General features: G+C 38.6%; 1 protein-coding gene across 4 annotated transcripts in view; it reads right to left on the reverse strand.

Moving 5' to 3' along the window:
• The window catches only part of RAPGEF4 (Rap guanine nucleotide exchange factor 4), a 151472-nt gene that overhangs the window by 36532 nt on the left and 101884 nt on the right, over nt 1-13056 (reverse strand). For all 4 annotated transcript variants that reach the window (XM_030485779.1, XM_030485778.1, XM_032919923.1 and 1 more), the window contains 6 exons: nt 9709-9793; nt 6682-6742; nt 5867-5943; nt 4607-4753; nt 3407-3522; nt 78-166 (listed from right to left, as the gene is read on the reverse strand). In XM_030485779.1, the coding sequence (XP_030341639.1) occupies nt 78-166; nt 3407-3522; nt 4607-4753; nt 5867-5943; nt 6682-6742; nt 9709-9793 (575 nt within the window). The remainder of the gene's footprint in view (nt 1-77; nt 167-3406; nt 3523-4606; nt 4754-5866; nt 5944-6681; nt 6743-9708; nt 9794-13056) is intronic.

The raw sequence follows: 13056 nt of genomic DNA on the forward strand, positions 1-13056 counted from the left end.
AAGCATCACATTGCAGTGTTCCCCCAGGAAGACCATCTTATGCAGTAATAAAAACACAGCCTTTGTCATGTAGATACCTGTTGCTTCAGTTAAAGTTGCTTCAAGGCGCATAGTTTCTAGAAAGTGCTCTAAAATTTTCTCTGGGGTTCCTGACATCACAATATACCTGAAGGAGAGAAAGGAACAGTTAGTGTCTCATAGGCAAAACAGCTAATCAAGAAAGTGTTGTGTACCTGTCAGAAGACAAGGACTGATGAGTGCCAGAGTACAAATACCTGCTCTGACTGGGATCTTAGTGTGATTTAGGACAAAAACAGTCAAGCTCTTTGTGGCTTCCCCCCTGTAAAGTGGGAGCAATAACACTCTCTACCATACCCAGGAAATACGACGATGACAGACAGCCTCCTCCCCGCTCAAGTACTCCAGAATAACACCACCACAGTTACACCACAGTCAGCAGAGCTGCACTGGTGCAAACCTGAGGAAGTGCAATCAGAAATGCTTCTCCACTCAGGATAAATATCTCAGTAACGATAGCAATTCAATAGCATTAGAGGGTCCTAACAGACTTTACTATGAGGATGAAATGAGAACTGGTGTCTATCAGTGTCAGAGCAAGGAAACAAATTCCTTCAGTATCACTGACAGGGTCTGAGAAGAAGGGGACAGATAATGAAATAGCACACTGTATCTTCAAATTTGTGCAATGCCTTAGATAGCTGAAGTAAGCTTTTCAAGTGGGTAAACATAGGATTGTACCGTTTCCTGCAGTAAATTTAGGGAGGTCACAGAACTAGTGCAATAGTCAGGTTTTTCTGGCAAAAATACTGGCGAGATTTTTAGGATATTGCTAAACTTGGCCTGCCATCTTTTTTTTTGTTTTCCTTGCAGATTAGTACTTTTTATCTTTCCTTCCATTCTTCAATCTTTGCATCTTTTTTCCTCTCTCTTTTTTTTTTAATCCAACTGATAAAGTATGAAACTTAAAAAAAAAAAAAAAAAAAAAAGAGAGAGAGAGAGAAAAAACCCCCGAGAAGTGAAGATACTCTGCTCCTGCTGAGAAATAAGTGGTGGAGCTGAGCTCCTGGGAGCTCCTCCTCACTTTGAGTGCTGACCGTCACAGTTCTTTTACCTGCCAACCCCTTTGGAAGAACCGTATTGATGTCCCAAGAACACAAACACTTGTTAAGCCAGTGCACATTCTCGCAGAGATACTAACCACGTATCTAAGTGAGTGAAGCAGAGAAATCACAGGTTGCTGTACTCTGAATATGAAAGTGAAAATGAACAGTGAAGTGACTTGCAGGGGCTGCTGAATTCAACCTGCATGAGTGTGATCACCCATAAAGAGTTAGATCTTGGGAGCGAGAACTTCAGAGCCAGTCCTTCGAGGCGAAACTGCCACTGTTCGAAAGCATGGCTCGGGGAGCTATGTAGGAGCTATGCCTCCTCAGTAGAGCAGGCAGTAGAACCCAAACTGCAACTGAGAGGATCTGCTCCCAAAGCGAAGCTTTCCCTAACACTAAGATGAAGAAGATTAATTTCTTGGTTGACTGGATATCCCAGGGACCAACTTTGGGATGCAGAACATTTCTCTAGTGCAAATACTATGTAACTGCTTAGGAAGCAAAGCCTAAAGGGCAGCTCAGCTGAAGAGGTATCAGTGATGTAAGCTACCTAACTAAGGACAAAGCAGCATGCCTTTAAGAAGAGGTCCCTTTAAATTAAAGCTTCCTTTTTGGGCACAGTGATTTTCAAAAGTACTGAACAGTCAACTAACACATTCTAGTAATACATTCTGGAAATCAGTCTACATCAGTAACTTTGATTGGAACTCTCAAGCATAAATACAGCCACTTACTTTATTTATTAACAAAAGAAACAAAAGAAACGTTATCTTCAAAACCAGTGAACTCACTTCCAAAGTTTTTAAACCAAAGGACACTTCCAACACACTATTAACAAAGTAATCTGCTGAAAAGCAGAGTGTGAACTTTCAAGGTAGCTTCCTCTTTTGTGTAGCTTATGTCCATTTGTCATTGCTGACACATTTGATCTTCTTTCAAAAGCTCCCTTGCTGACCAAATGCATAAAATATTTACTGAAATGAAATTCTGAGCTTTACTTGAAAATATTCCTGGAATGTAAGCTCTAAAACACAACTTAACCAGGGACCATAAATGTCTCTAGCTATTTTTATAAAATTCTGAAAAAGAAAATGTTAAATAACACAAATAATGCTGGTGTAAAGAGTTGCAAGGAAGGTAGTGTTTGAAATATGTTTAAATGAAACTTTCATTTTTGAAAGCATGAAAAATATATCAGACCCAAGAAAATGGATTTAAATCTATGACCACGTTGCTGTGCATTCCAGCTGCTGATGCAAATTCACTGGCTGCAGTCCATTTAGACTGTCTCAAGTAGACAAAAATGTGTTGTAAGAGTACATGCTTTTCTGGTAGCATAGTTTGCTTTTCTGATAGATCAAGTGAAAGATGAAATGGCAATTTCTGAAATATGTGAAATGTGTATATAAAATACAAGGAATGGTTTATTCAACCCTTCACAAATCTTTACAAATCTCTTTACTCACTTATGCTGATAAAACAGGTATATGAAATCCCAGATCATATAAAAACTGTACCCAAAATATCTCACAGTAAATTAGCTCTTTCCTTGAGAAAAAGTAAGGTCCAGGGTAAAGGATTCAAAACTTCTTGGCGCTTATTTTGTTGGAGTTGTTTGAACATTTTGAACAAAATTGTGCATTCGTTTGCAAATAAGACATTTACAAAACCTTTAGGGGTTTTACCAACATTTGGAATGATAATAGCCTCACTCTACTCTTATCACAGTAGTATCCAAACAGAATTGTACTTTTTCCCTTTCAGTAAGAAAGTAAAGAAAATATAATGAATATTGTTATTACAGTGCAAACCTATTCTGTAAGATAAGCTGCGTGACTTTCATTGTATGAGATCTTTGTTTTGTATATAAATTGTACCTAGCAAACTCTTACTGGAATCCAGAGTCAAAATCCAAAATGAAAATATCTGTTCTTAACAATAAAACAATGTATTTTCCTCATGTCCTTTACACAGTAGCTCAGCTTAATAGGGTTTCAGCATTCTCCATGTGCAGTCTATTTAGAAGCTATTACTTGAGATAAGTATTTACAGTGAGATCTTTAGAGACCTATTGTGTAAAGACATAGAACTGGTGTGCCGCTGGAAATGGATATATTATCCAGTATGGGGCATGTGATCAGCTGATGATTAAAAAGAACTAAAATTCACATGCACTGCATTCTTCCATAGAAAGGGGGAATATGCTATTGTTTGGATAATAATACCATATGAAAAGGTTAATCATTGTCTGACATTTGCACTATTGAATGAAAACATACTTGTGCTGAGGCTGTGAATTTCCTTGATTAGAAACTCTGCTTCCTGCTGGGATCTTCTCCAACACCAAGACATCTTGGTCATGTTCTTTGAGTCTTACTGTATTTGCTTCCACATCCTGCAATACAAGCTACTTTTAATAAAGTAATTACACCCAATTTGGCTGATTAGTTACTCTGAAAAAGTGCATGTCTTTCAAACACAAAAGGCTCTGGGGTTTGTTCTCTTCCCCTGTATTTATCTATCTTTATTCTGATTTCTCATGGGCAGACTCAAGAGGGAAGCACTGGCACAAATGGTAAGTCTTAGCTCAGTAAACTGCCAGGGAACTTCATTTTCTACTACCAGATCATAGAAGAAAAAAAAGAAAAAAAGAATTAAATATAATGCCCATTCAAATAACACAGATGAAAATAAATAAGACCACGGACCTTCTTTCAAGTATCAACCAAAGCTAAATCAGCTAAATCAGGAGTCTCCATGGCCAACCCAACCTTACTGCCAACGGGATCCTTGTTCCCATTTGTACAGTAAACACAATCTTATGTCATCTAGCACAGTACTCTCTCTGGACTGGTTCTACTGCCACAATACTGGGCATGTATACATTCAAATACAGGATGGTACTGTTCTTGGCTTCCTATACCATGAATAATCACAAACCAGCCTGGATTTACAGAATTACAGCTGGACTTCGAAACACATTTGCCCTAACATGGATAATTGTAAATTAGTCTGGGAATATCTTTCTACAGCTCTCTGATAAAGACAGCTGTGTATTTACCTGTAGCTTATTTAATTTGCCACTTGATTCTGCTTTGAACCTATTAAGGTACCAGACACTGACTTATCTCGGAGAACAGGTGATCTTGTTTAACTCAGTATTTGGATGGGAGATCGCCCAGAAATCCAGGTCAGAATAAGGAAAAACTGAGCACTTGGCAAATTCTAGACCACAGAAATGTGAGGCAAAAAATAGATTATTTTGTCCCATTTTCATGGCTGAGGTAGGAACAGAAAAAGAGGAAAGATTGTTAATATATTCTTTATGTAATCTTCTAAACTGTTGCATCTCTATTCTGTAATTAGGGACACTTGAAACAAGGTTATCAGTATCAATATATCCACAGAAATATGACAGACTCTAGAAAAAATTGCAATTTTTGATACTACACTGTTGGAGTGGCCCTTCCCACTCTTACCCTAAGGATCCTGTTGAAGTCCTCCTTGTCTACTCTCAAGAAGTGGCAGTTGTCTTCACGCAGAACAATGGATGCTGCTCTGGGAGCATCATTCACAAGTGCTAACTTGCCAAAATCATCTCCTTCGTGTAGAGTACATACCACACCCTGCACAGAGCAAAACATTTATATGCAGAAACCCATCATTACTCTGGATTCTATTGAAAGTCCTTGTACAAACACCGGACTTCACAATCAAATACCAAAACAAATCTATTTGGCAGGAAATCAACAGCCAAAATAATGACTAGGAAACAATACTTGATAGCTGGTTATTACTATTACTAAAGAAAGGCAAGAACAGAAAAGAATTGGCTTGTTCTCTGATATTACATTCAGCTTGAAGGACTCTTCTAGCCCTGCTGAAGACAGAAAGTTGTTAAGTTGTTTAGTTTTTATTTATAGAGGCCCTAAAAAAATAAGATCAAATTTGCAGAAATAACACATAACACCTCATCCTCAGCTGGTGTAAATCAGCAATGCTCCACTTATTACAGTTTATAGTAACAGAGGATCTGGCCCACCTACTCATGTAAAAACACCGGCTACTTAGGAATAGACTTAGCACCAGGGCCTCTATGCTAGATTTTGGTGAATTGCTTGGTGTTCAGACTGGAGCATTCTCAGTCATTGAATGAAAAATCAATAGGGAAGTAGGGATTTTTAAAGACACAAGGGATTCCTGTGCACCAAAGTCCTACTTTTTGCCTTGGAAAATCTCTCATAAATGGAAAATTTAACAGAGACGCTTTTCAGTCTGCAACTTAACTAAAATGAAGAGCTGGCATATATTTGGGAGGGGTTCATCCAACCTGAGAACCACTAGTCACAAAGCAGTACTTTCGTCAGACACACCTGACATGCTTGAGAAAAGTTAGTCATACACATGCAAGAGAATATGGTGGTGAAGGGACAGGGCAAAAACCCCCATGAGAATGAAGTCTAGCAATTCACCAAATTCCAGTCAATTACTTTGTCCTAAAGATACTGATGTAGCTCTGCTGAATTATATTCAGAAAGTGTGTAATACATCCTGAAATTATGCAGCAATCAACTGGAAGTTTAGTCAGTGAAACCACTGGATCATTTCTTAATAAAATTACATTCAATTTGTTTCTTCAGACAAAGTAATCTTGCTCTAAATTAAACTGTATTCCTTCAAAGTTTACTTTTACAATTTCAATAATAAGAATCATATAAAAAGGCTTCTGAAAAAAATACCTTGCCATAAATGACTACGTTTACTGATCCCTTTAGGATAATGTACCAAGAAGTACCTTCTTCTCCCTGATTAAATACTACAAGAGAGAGAAAAAATTTTATGGTGAGAATATAGTTACTCAAAATATAAATGCATCAGATTCTGCACTCAATAAAATTCAAGGTAACTCTACTGCAGACATTTTAATGTCTACCTTGACAAAGGACATACTATGATTTTAAAAGCAATTGCCTTCAGATTTTAGAAAAAAACCCCCACGCCCATTTAGTAGTTATTTTATTACACTGATATGGAAGGTGCATTTACAAGACAACTGCAACATCTACTTTATCAATACATGTCAGGTTATCAATTACTAAACCACATTTGGATCCCACCAGTAGCACCATGTTCTAACCCAATTCTCTAGTGGCTGTAAATTTGACATTCATTTGCTAAAACTTCTCAGTATAAACAGGTCTGAGTAATCTAACATTTTAAATCCTTTATTTTGTGCAGCTAGTTTTTCTTTAATAAAAGGATAATACTAAAATACATTTTCAGTAAAGACTGATACAACCCAAAGTTCTAGATAAGAACACACTCAAATTGTGGGTGATAGATACATTCAACCAAGGATATAGAATTAATTTTGGTACTGTCCCTGCAACTGACAACAGACTAAGCCAACACCTATTACCCCAGCTTTTAAACACTGAGTGCCAATCAAGTTTGAAGAGTGCATCCAAGTTTTCCTCTTGTCATTTAAACATTAAGAATTTAAATATTCATGCCCAGATAAGAAAGAAGATCTGACAGGACTCCATGTACTTACAGACCGTTCCTGCTTTGGGATGTGACTCAAAAATGAGGACACCTGCTAATTCTCGCTTTACCTTAAAATAAGGAGAGAAAAAAATATAGGTTTTATATGTATCTTATTCCTCCTGGTGAGAGAAAGTCACATAATATACCCCAGTTGCTATTTTCCTTCCCTCTGCATCGTTCAGCGCTCACTCAGATTCATATAGCCAGACAGTGGCCTGCTTCACTTGATGTTCTATTTCCTACTGATTTGCTTTACAGAACATGAGCATCTACATTTCCTGGCTCCAAATGGCTCAGACAAGGGCTTCCTTAAAATATAGGTCTCCATATCTTTCTTTATACACACACATGCGAAACCATCATTAACGATTAACATTAACATGATGGAACATTTCAAATGGTAACAGCTAATCTATTATAGAAGATGGGGCTCTGTGGTACTCCTGTTCTTCCCTGAGAAATCAGCACCCTTCCCCTTACTGACCTAAGACTGCCACTTCTGCTGTGTAGAGCTATGAGGCACAGCCATCTGGACCTCTCTCCACCTGACAGCTTCCCAGACAAAATGTCCACCTTACTACCTCTTCCAGGACTAGAGAATGTGACATTGCCCTTGGTGTCAGCCTGCTTCTCATTGTGTTTGTATTGCTCTTCTGTGATTAGCTCTTACTCTTACTTACCTCTAGTGAGACAGTGTTTACCACCAATTTTTCTCACTGTAAGCACTATTAATGTTACTTTCACAAAATAACAGCCACACTGGGAACCTCATATTATCCTGAGTTTTCCTGTGTGCTGTATGTTTCCCTTCATACAACCACAAATCTCCAAGGACTTGAAGGCCAATTTCCAAGCAGTGGGATTCTTGTTTTCATAAAATGTCAGCTGGTGACAATCCATGTTTCAGAGGTACTACCGTGTAACTTAACTGTGCCAAATACAGATTGAAAGCTGGCTCCAACATATATTTAGTAGTAGTATCTTCACACCATTTTCCCAACTGTTCAAATTGGAAAACTTTTTAGGCTATACAGAAAAAACTGGGGAGGCACTCTCAAATCCTGGACACAATCCAGATGAGAGTCTGGTGGCTGCATTTCTTCAGATGGGTGGACAAATTTAGGCTCTGATGTCCTAAAGGCACCCACCAAACCTTTGCACAGGCACCAAGCAAATACATACCACACCGGCCACCTCTCCCAGAACTCTTTCCTGACAGCCAGTGCAAAGCACTCCCTGCCTGCAGTCTAGAAAAGAGGGATAAACAAGGTGTTTGTAGTACACTCACCAGTGAACACACTCACAAGCCTGTGATTTCTGTAATAATCAGCTCACCAAACTCATTTATAACTTCTGCCTGAAGGCAATGACACTTTGATAAGGACTGGAAATAGAACCCCATCAGCACTGTTCTGCATATTGTAGAGAGCGTTCCTATCCATGTACGTCCTCATATCTTCTCAGTTGTTTCAGCCATCTGCCTCTGCAGTGAATGAATCCTCTTGAAGAAGCCAAGAATTTGATTTGTTTTTAACACTGAATTATGTAACCATTTTTCATTCATACATTAACTTTACAGGCTTCTCTAGCAGGGATTAGTTCACCACTGTGTGCCTTGAGTTTTATCCATTTTGCTTCCTGCTGCTTGTGACATATCTAGAAAACTTATCACTTTAGGAATTATGCCTTGCTTAAAATTAATAAGCATTTCATTTGCTTTCAAGTCGATTGACCATTAACCTTCTGGTTCATAGGAGCAATGCTGCCTGTTGCTCCTCTGAAGTTTTTCTCTAAGCTAGTCATGGTTTCTGTCCTCTGCTTTAGTTCATGCTGCACTGTAATAGGCTGACATTTCTAAAGTGTTACTAAAAACACAGAATCAACTGCACTTCTTCAAAATGCCACATATTTCTTGCAGTTTGTATCATTTACCATACTTGTTATATATGCTACTTGCTGTGGATTCTGACCTTGAGTCTGAATTTCTTCTGAGCTGGAAATATTTTGTGGTTTGGATTTTTTTTTGTTTGGGTTCTGTCTGTAGTATCAAGAGTGTTCTCCACTCCCTTTCACTGTCTGTCTAACTTGGGTAGTTTCTATTGTTTGATTTGAAAAAGGTAATTTCTGGATCTTACAGAAGTCTTTCTTTAAACACTTTTTTCCTGCATCCCAGAGATGCTCAAGGAGTTTGGCTGGCTGTTCAGTTACCAAGTCTGGGTGAATATTCTTTTTAAAAAGATTTGTCCAGGTGTTATATGTTTGCATGGTGTGCTATGCAGCTTCATAATTAGCTGCATCTATCCCAAGTTAGCTGAGAATTACTGAAAATATCAAGAGCTTCCAAAGAAGCTATCGTCCAATATAAATTTACTTTCTGACTGGCTTCCTTCTTCTGAAAGCATTCATACCTTGCTGCAACCAAGTAAAGTGCTATTTAGCTTGTTTCTGTTGCCTATACAGTGTGCCAGTGATGGTCTTTATGAAGACTTTACGAACAGTTGTGTTCTCTCCTCCAGGTATTTTCTCCATTTTATTTATTCTTGGTTCTCTGCACTGTTTTTGCCCATTCAGAGAGAAGGAGTCTGATGAGGCTTCCTTCACTCAATAACCAAACTCCAACCAGCCAGCACTGCACAGTGCACCCTTCTGTACTGCGTAATTCCTACCACCTAAGTGGTTCTTACAGTTCAGAAATCAGACATCTTTCTGCAAAATTCAGTAGTGCCATAGTCCCAGGTGTCGGGTCAGCTTCAATGCATCTTAATTTAAACTCATATATGGATCCAGATGGAGGCACCTGTGCCAAGTGAGTGAGGTAGGGGCTGAGTAGAAACACATGAAGAGAATTACATCTGATATCCAAAAGATGACCTACATCCGCCTAGTGCTTGGGTGGTCCTCACAGGTGGGAATAACTACTTTGCGCAGAAAGTATAAACTGAAAGGGTTATAGGTACAACAATTCTGATACAGCACCAGAAATCAAAATTCAATCTTCCTGTTGGTGAGAAGGTACATTTTTAAAAATACTTACTGTGGTAGAAAGATGAGATAAGGCCTTAATGTGAAGAAGTTCTTCATATATAAATTCTAAGTCATCTACAGTTCTCTGGCCAGGCCTATAGAGAGAAGGCAAAAAGAACAGCAAAATGCAATAAATTCCCAAAATAAATGCTTCAGAGAAGTACAAACCAACACAAAATGCTGTCATGCTGTCTACTGAAGGGTACCTCCTTACTAAACAGGGACTGAAGGATGGTCCTGGTTGGGAGACTGAAACACACAAAGGATGGAAGTGCTATGAAACCACCTGAATGACACTGAGCAGCAGCCATGGCAACCACCTTAGAGAGATCCTGATTAGCAGCTTTCCTGATGAAATCAAGTGTTCTATAAGTTAAATGATCACATAAATCAGAAATGGTACATAAAACTCTGTTGCTTTCAAAAGGGCTCCAGAGTGTGGGACCTGCACTATTTGTCACATGTGGCATTAATTAGTTGTAGCAAACAGTCAGTAGTAGCAGTTGTAAAGGAGTGTGTGAATGTTTGCTGAACAAATTGGAAACAGCAGCAGTGCATCTTGGAGGACAGTAAATGACTGCTATAGAGTTAATGCTGAGTGCTGTTGTTTAGCCACAAAGGTAAATAAGAACCACTCAGTAGTTTCAGTTTCTCTCACTGAAAAATACAAGAAGCTGCCATTAATAAAAAGCGTTCACTGATGAAGGAATTATCGTCCTATAGCACCATGTGGAATGAGGCTGCCATCATGACTGAAATAACTGCATTTCTCTAGTCTACACATTGGAAAATTTTCTGATTGCTAAAAAAGGACACAAATACTCTGAGGACTGCAGTGTATCAGAGATGCTTTTAGGATCTAATAAACAGTACCCATGAGAAGGAATTGTAGGAGCTTGTAACTCCTAATCTTTTTCCCACACACAAGATTCACTTCAGTACAATTTTTGTTTTCTAAAAGGATGAATTCTCCTATGATATAATTTCAGACATTGCATTGAAGTTACATACACACATAGAAAAAAATCCTTTAAAGCATTACCCCAAGTTACTTTCATAGGAGTAAATCCTTTAAAACAATGTTTTCATAAAATCACAGAATGGTTTGGGTTGGAAGGGACCTCAAAGATCATCTGGTGCCAACTCCCCTACCATGGGCAGGGACACCTTCCATTAGGCCAGGTTGCTTAAAGCCCTGTCCAACCTGGCCTTGAACACTGCCAGGGATGGGGCAGCCACAACTTCTCAGGGCAACCTGTTCCAGTGCCTCACCACCCTCATAGCGAAGAATTTCTTCTTTATATCTAATCTAAATCTACCCTCTCCCAGCTTTGCACAAGTCCAGATAGATGACATGAATTGCTCTTCCCTTATCCACCAATGCAGTGGCCCCATCGTAGAAGGCTACAATATTAGTCAGGCACGATTTGCCCTTAGTGAAGCCCTGCTGTCACTCGTCACATCCTTATTTTCCATGTGCCTTAGCACAGTTTCCAGAATGATCTGCCCCACGATACTGCCAGGCACAGAGGTAAGACTGACTGGCCTGTAGTTTCCTGGGTTTTCCTTTTTTCCCTTTTTAAAAATGGGAGTTACGTTTCCCTTTTACCAGCCAGTGGGATTTTAAGTTTGTGAAAAGCAGAATATAAGTAATTAATCCAAGTCCAAGAACAGAAGAAAAGAGCAAACTAGTCACAAGACGGGAGACAGGTTAAATTTAAGATGTGAGAAAATGGCATAAAGGAAGTCAGTTCAGGGGCAGGAGTTTCAAAGGGGAAAGTTTACATGCTCACATTGAGAACAGGATAGCGTGCAGTTCTGAAACCCACTACCTGCAATGTGTGGTGTCAAAAGAGTTAACAGTTGAATCTTCAGACAGCTCTAAAAGAAACATCACAATGAACCTTTCTGACAGAAGTTTTCCTCCTAAAATGTCAATATTACAGAAGGTTCTAACATAAAGAGGATCAGGAAAGTCATATAAAGAAATATAGTGCTCTAGAGGCTTTCTGCCTAATCACCTCTTCATTCACGAGTCTGTCTAAATCATGTGTGAGGTAGAAAGAGTACCGAGGAATCGTCTGACTCTGGAGTTATACCGAATCTTTTTACAAAATAAGTTTGATGGAGACTTCTTTTGGATGAAAGAAGTACTGAAGAAGTCATAGAAAACATTAAGGACAACTGACTTTTTTTTTGCTAAGCAAGCTATGTTCTTCATCTGTTCTTCACTTACCAATGACATGCAGTTGTTATTACCCAGATTAAAGACCAATTTAGACACTGGATTATTCTTTTCTCATACAGAATGAAATAAACTGTTCAGGGAGAAACAGAAACTGGTTTGGTACTGCTATGCCCTCTAGTGACTCGAAATACTCTTTACTATTTCTAAATCTGGCTTAAAATGATAAGGCTGCCACTCCTGGTGATTTATATGGGGCAGTAGCAGCTTAATTACATACAGAAGAAAGCTAAGCCAGTACTAGCTACCTTTCACTGAAGATTAAAGAAACACAAGGTAAGGATCTAAAAAAATACTCCCCACAGGAAATAACAACTTTAATTTTATTACATGCTTGCAAAACCAGCATGTCTTAGAAAACAGAAAACAGTGTAACAAATTAACAAATTTCTACATTAAATTAAAATATAAAAGGGTGATGTCTTACTACATCAGATCGCTATCATGACAAAAGGGTACACTCTTCTTTCAATGTGTCCATTTGCCTCCTGTGTTAGCACATTGGGAGGACTGACAATCCATAGTGGATGTACCCAGTCTTTACTTCTGCTCCTGCAGATGTCACATGGAGAGATATTAGGCATCACTGCTTCTGTAAAACCTGTGTGGTGCCCCACTGATGTTGATTTGTAGGATCCTGCTGTGTAAAGACCTAGTTTCTGCAGGGGACACATTCTAATAGCAATAGCTGGTTACAGACAGGATAATAAATGGAATAGGTAGAGAACAAGGCTACACATTAATGGACAGGAGAACTCAGGTGATATTAAGTGATCAATAAAAACTGTTCAGTGTTTGGAGAATTTATCAAGGTCAGAGACACTGAGCTTCTCTGTGACTACGATGTTGACAATAACATAGTACTTTGCCATTGATAAACCATATACATACAAGCAATATCATTGATTAATTTTATTACACAGCTAACCAGAAAATTCTCAGATAGTCAGAACATGGGAAAAGATCAGAGACCCCATAACATCGTGATTATACATCAAATAAGAATGCATTTCCAGAGTGCAAATTTTGTTTTCAAACACCATAAAGAATATGTAATAGACATGAATAATTTTACCCACTACCTGTGTCTGAGTGTGAATGTACACTTAGTCT

Source organism: Strigops habroptila, chromosome 5 (genome assembly GCF_004027225.2).
Source record: "Strigops habroptila isolate Jane chromosome 5, bStrHab1.2.pri, whole genome shotgun sequence".
NCBI classification, from domain to species: domain Eukaryota; kingdom Metazoa; phylum Chordata; class Aves; order Psittaciformes; family Psittacidae; genus Strigops; species Strigops habroptila.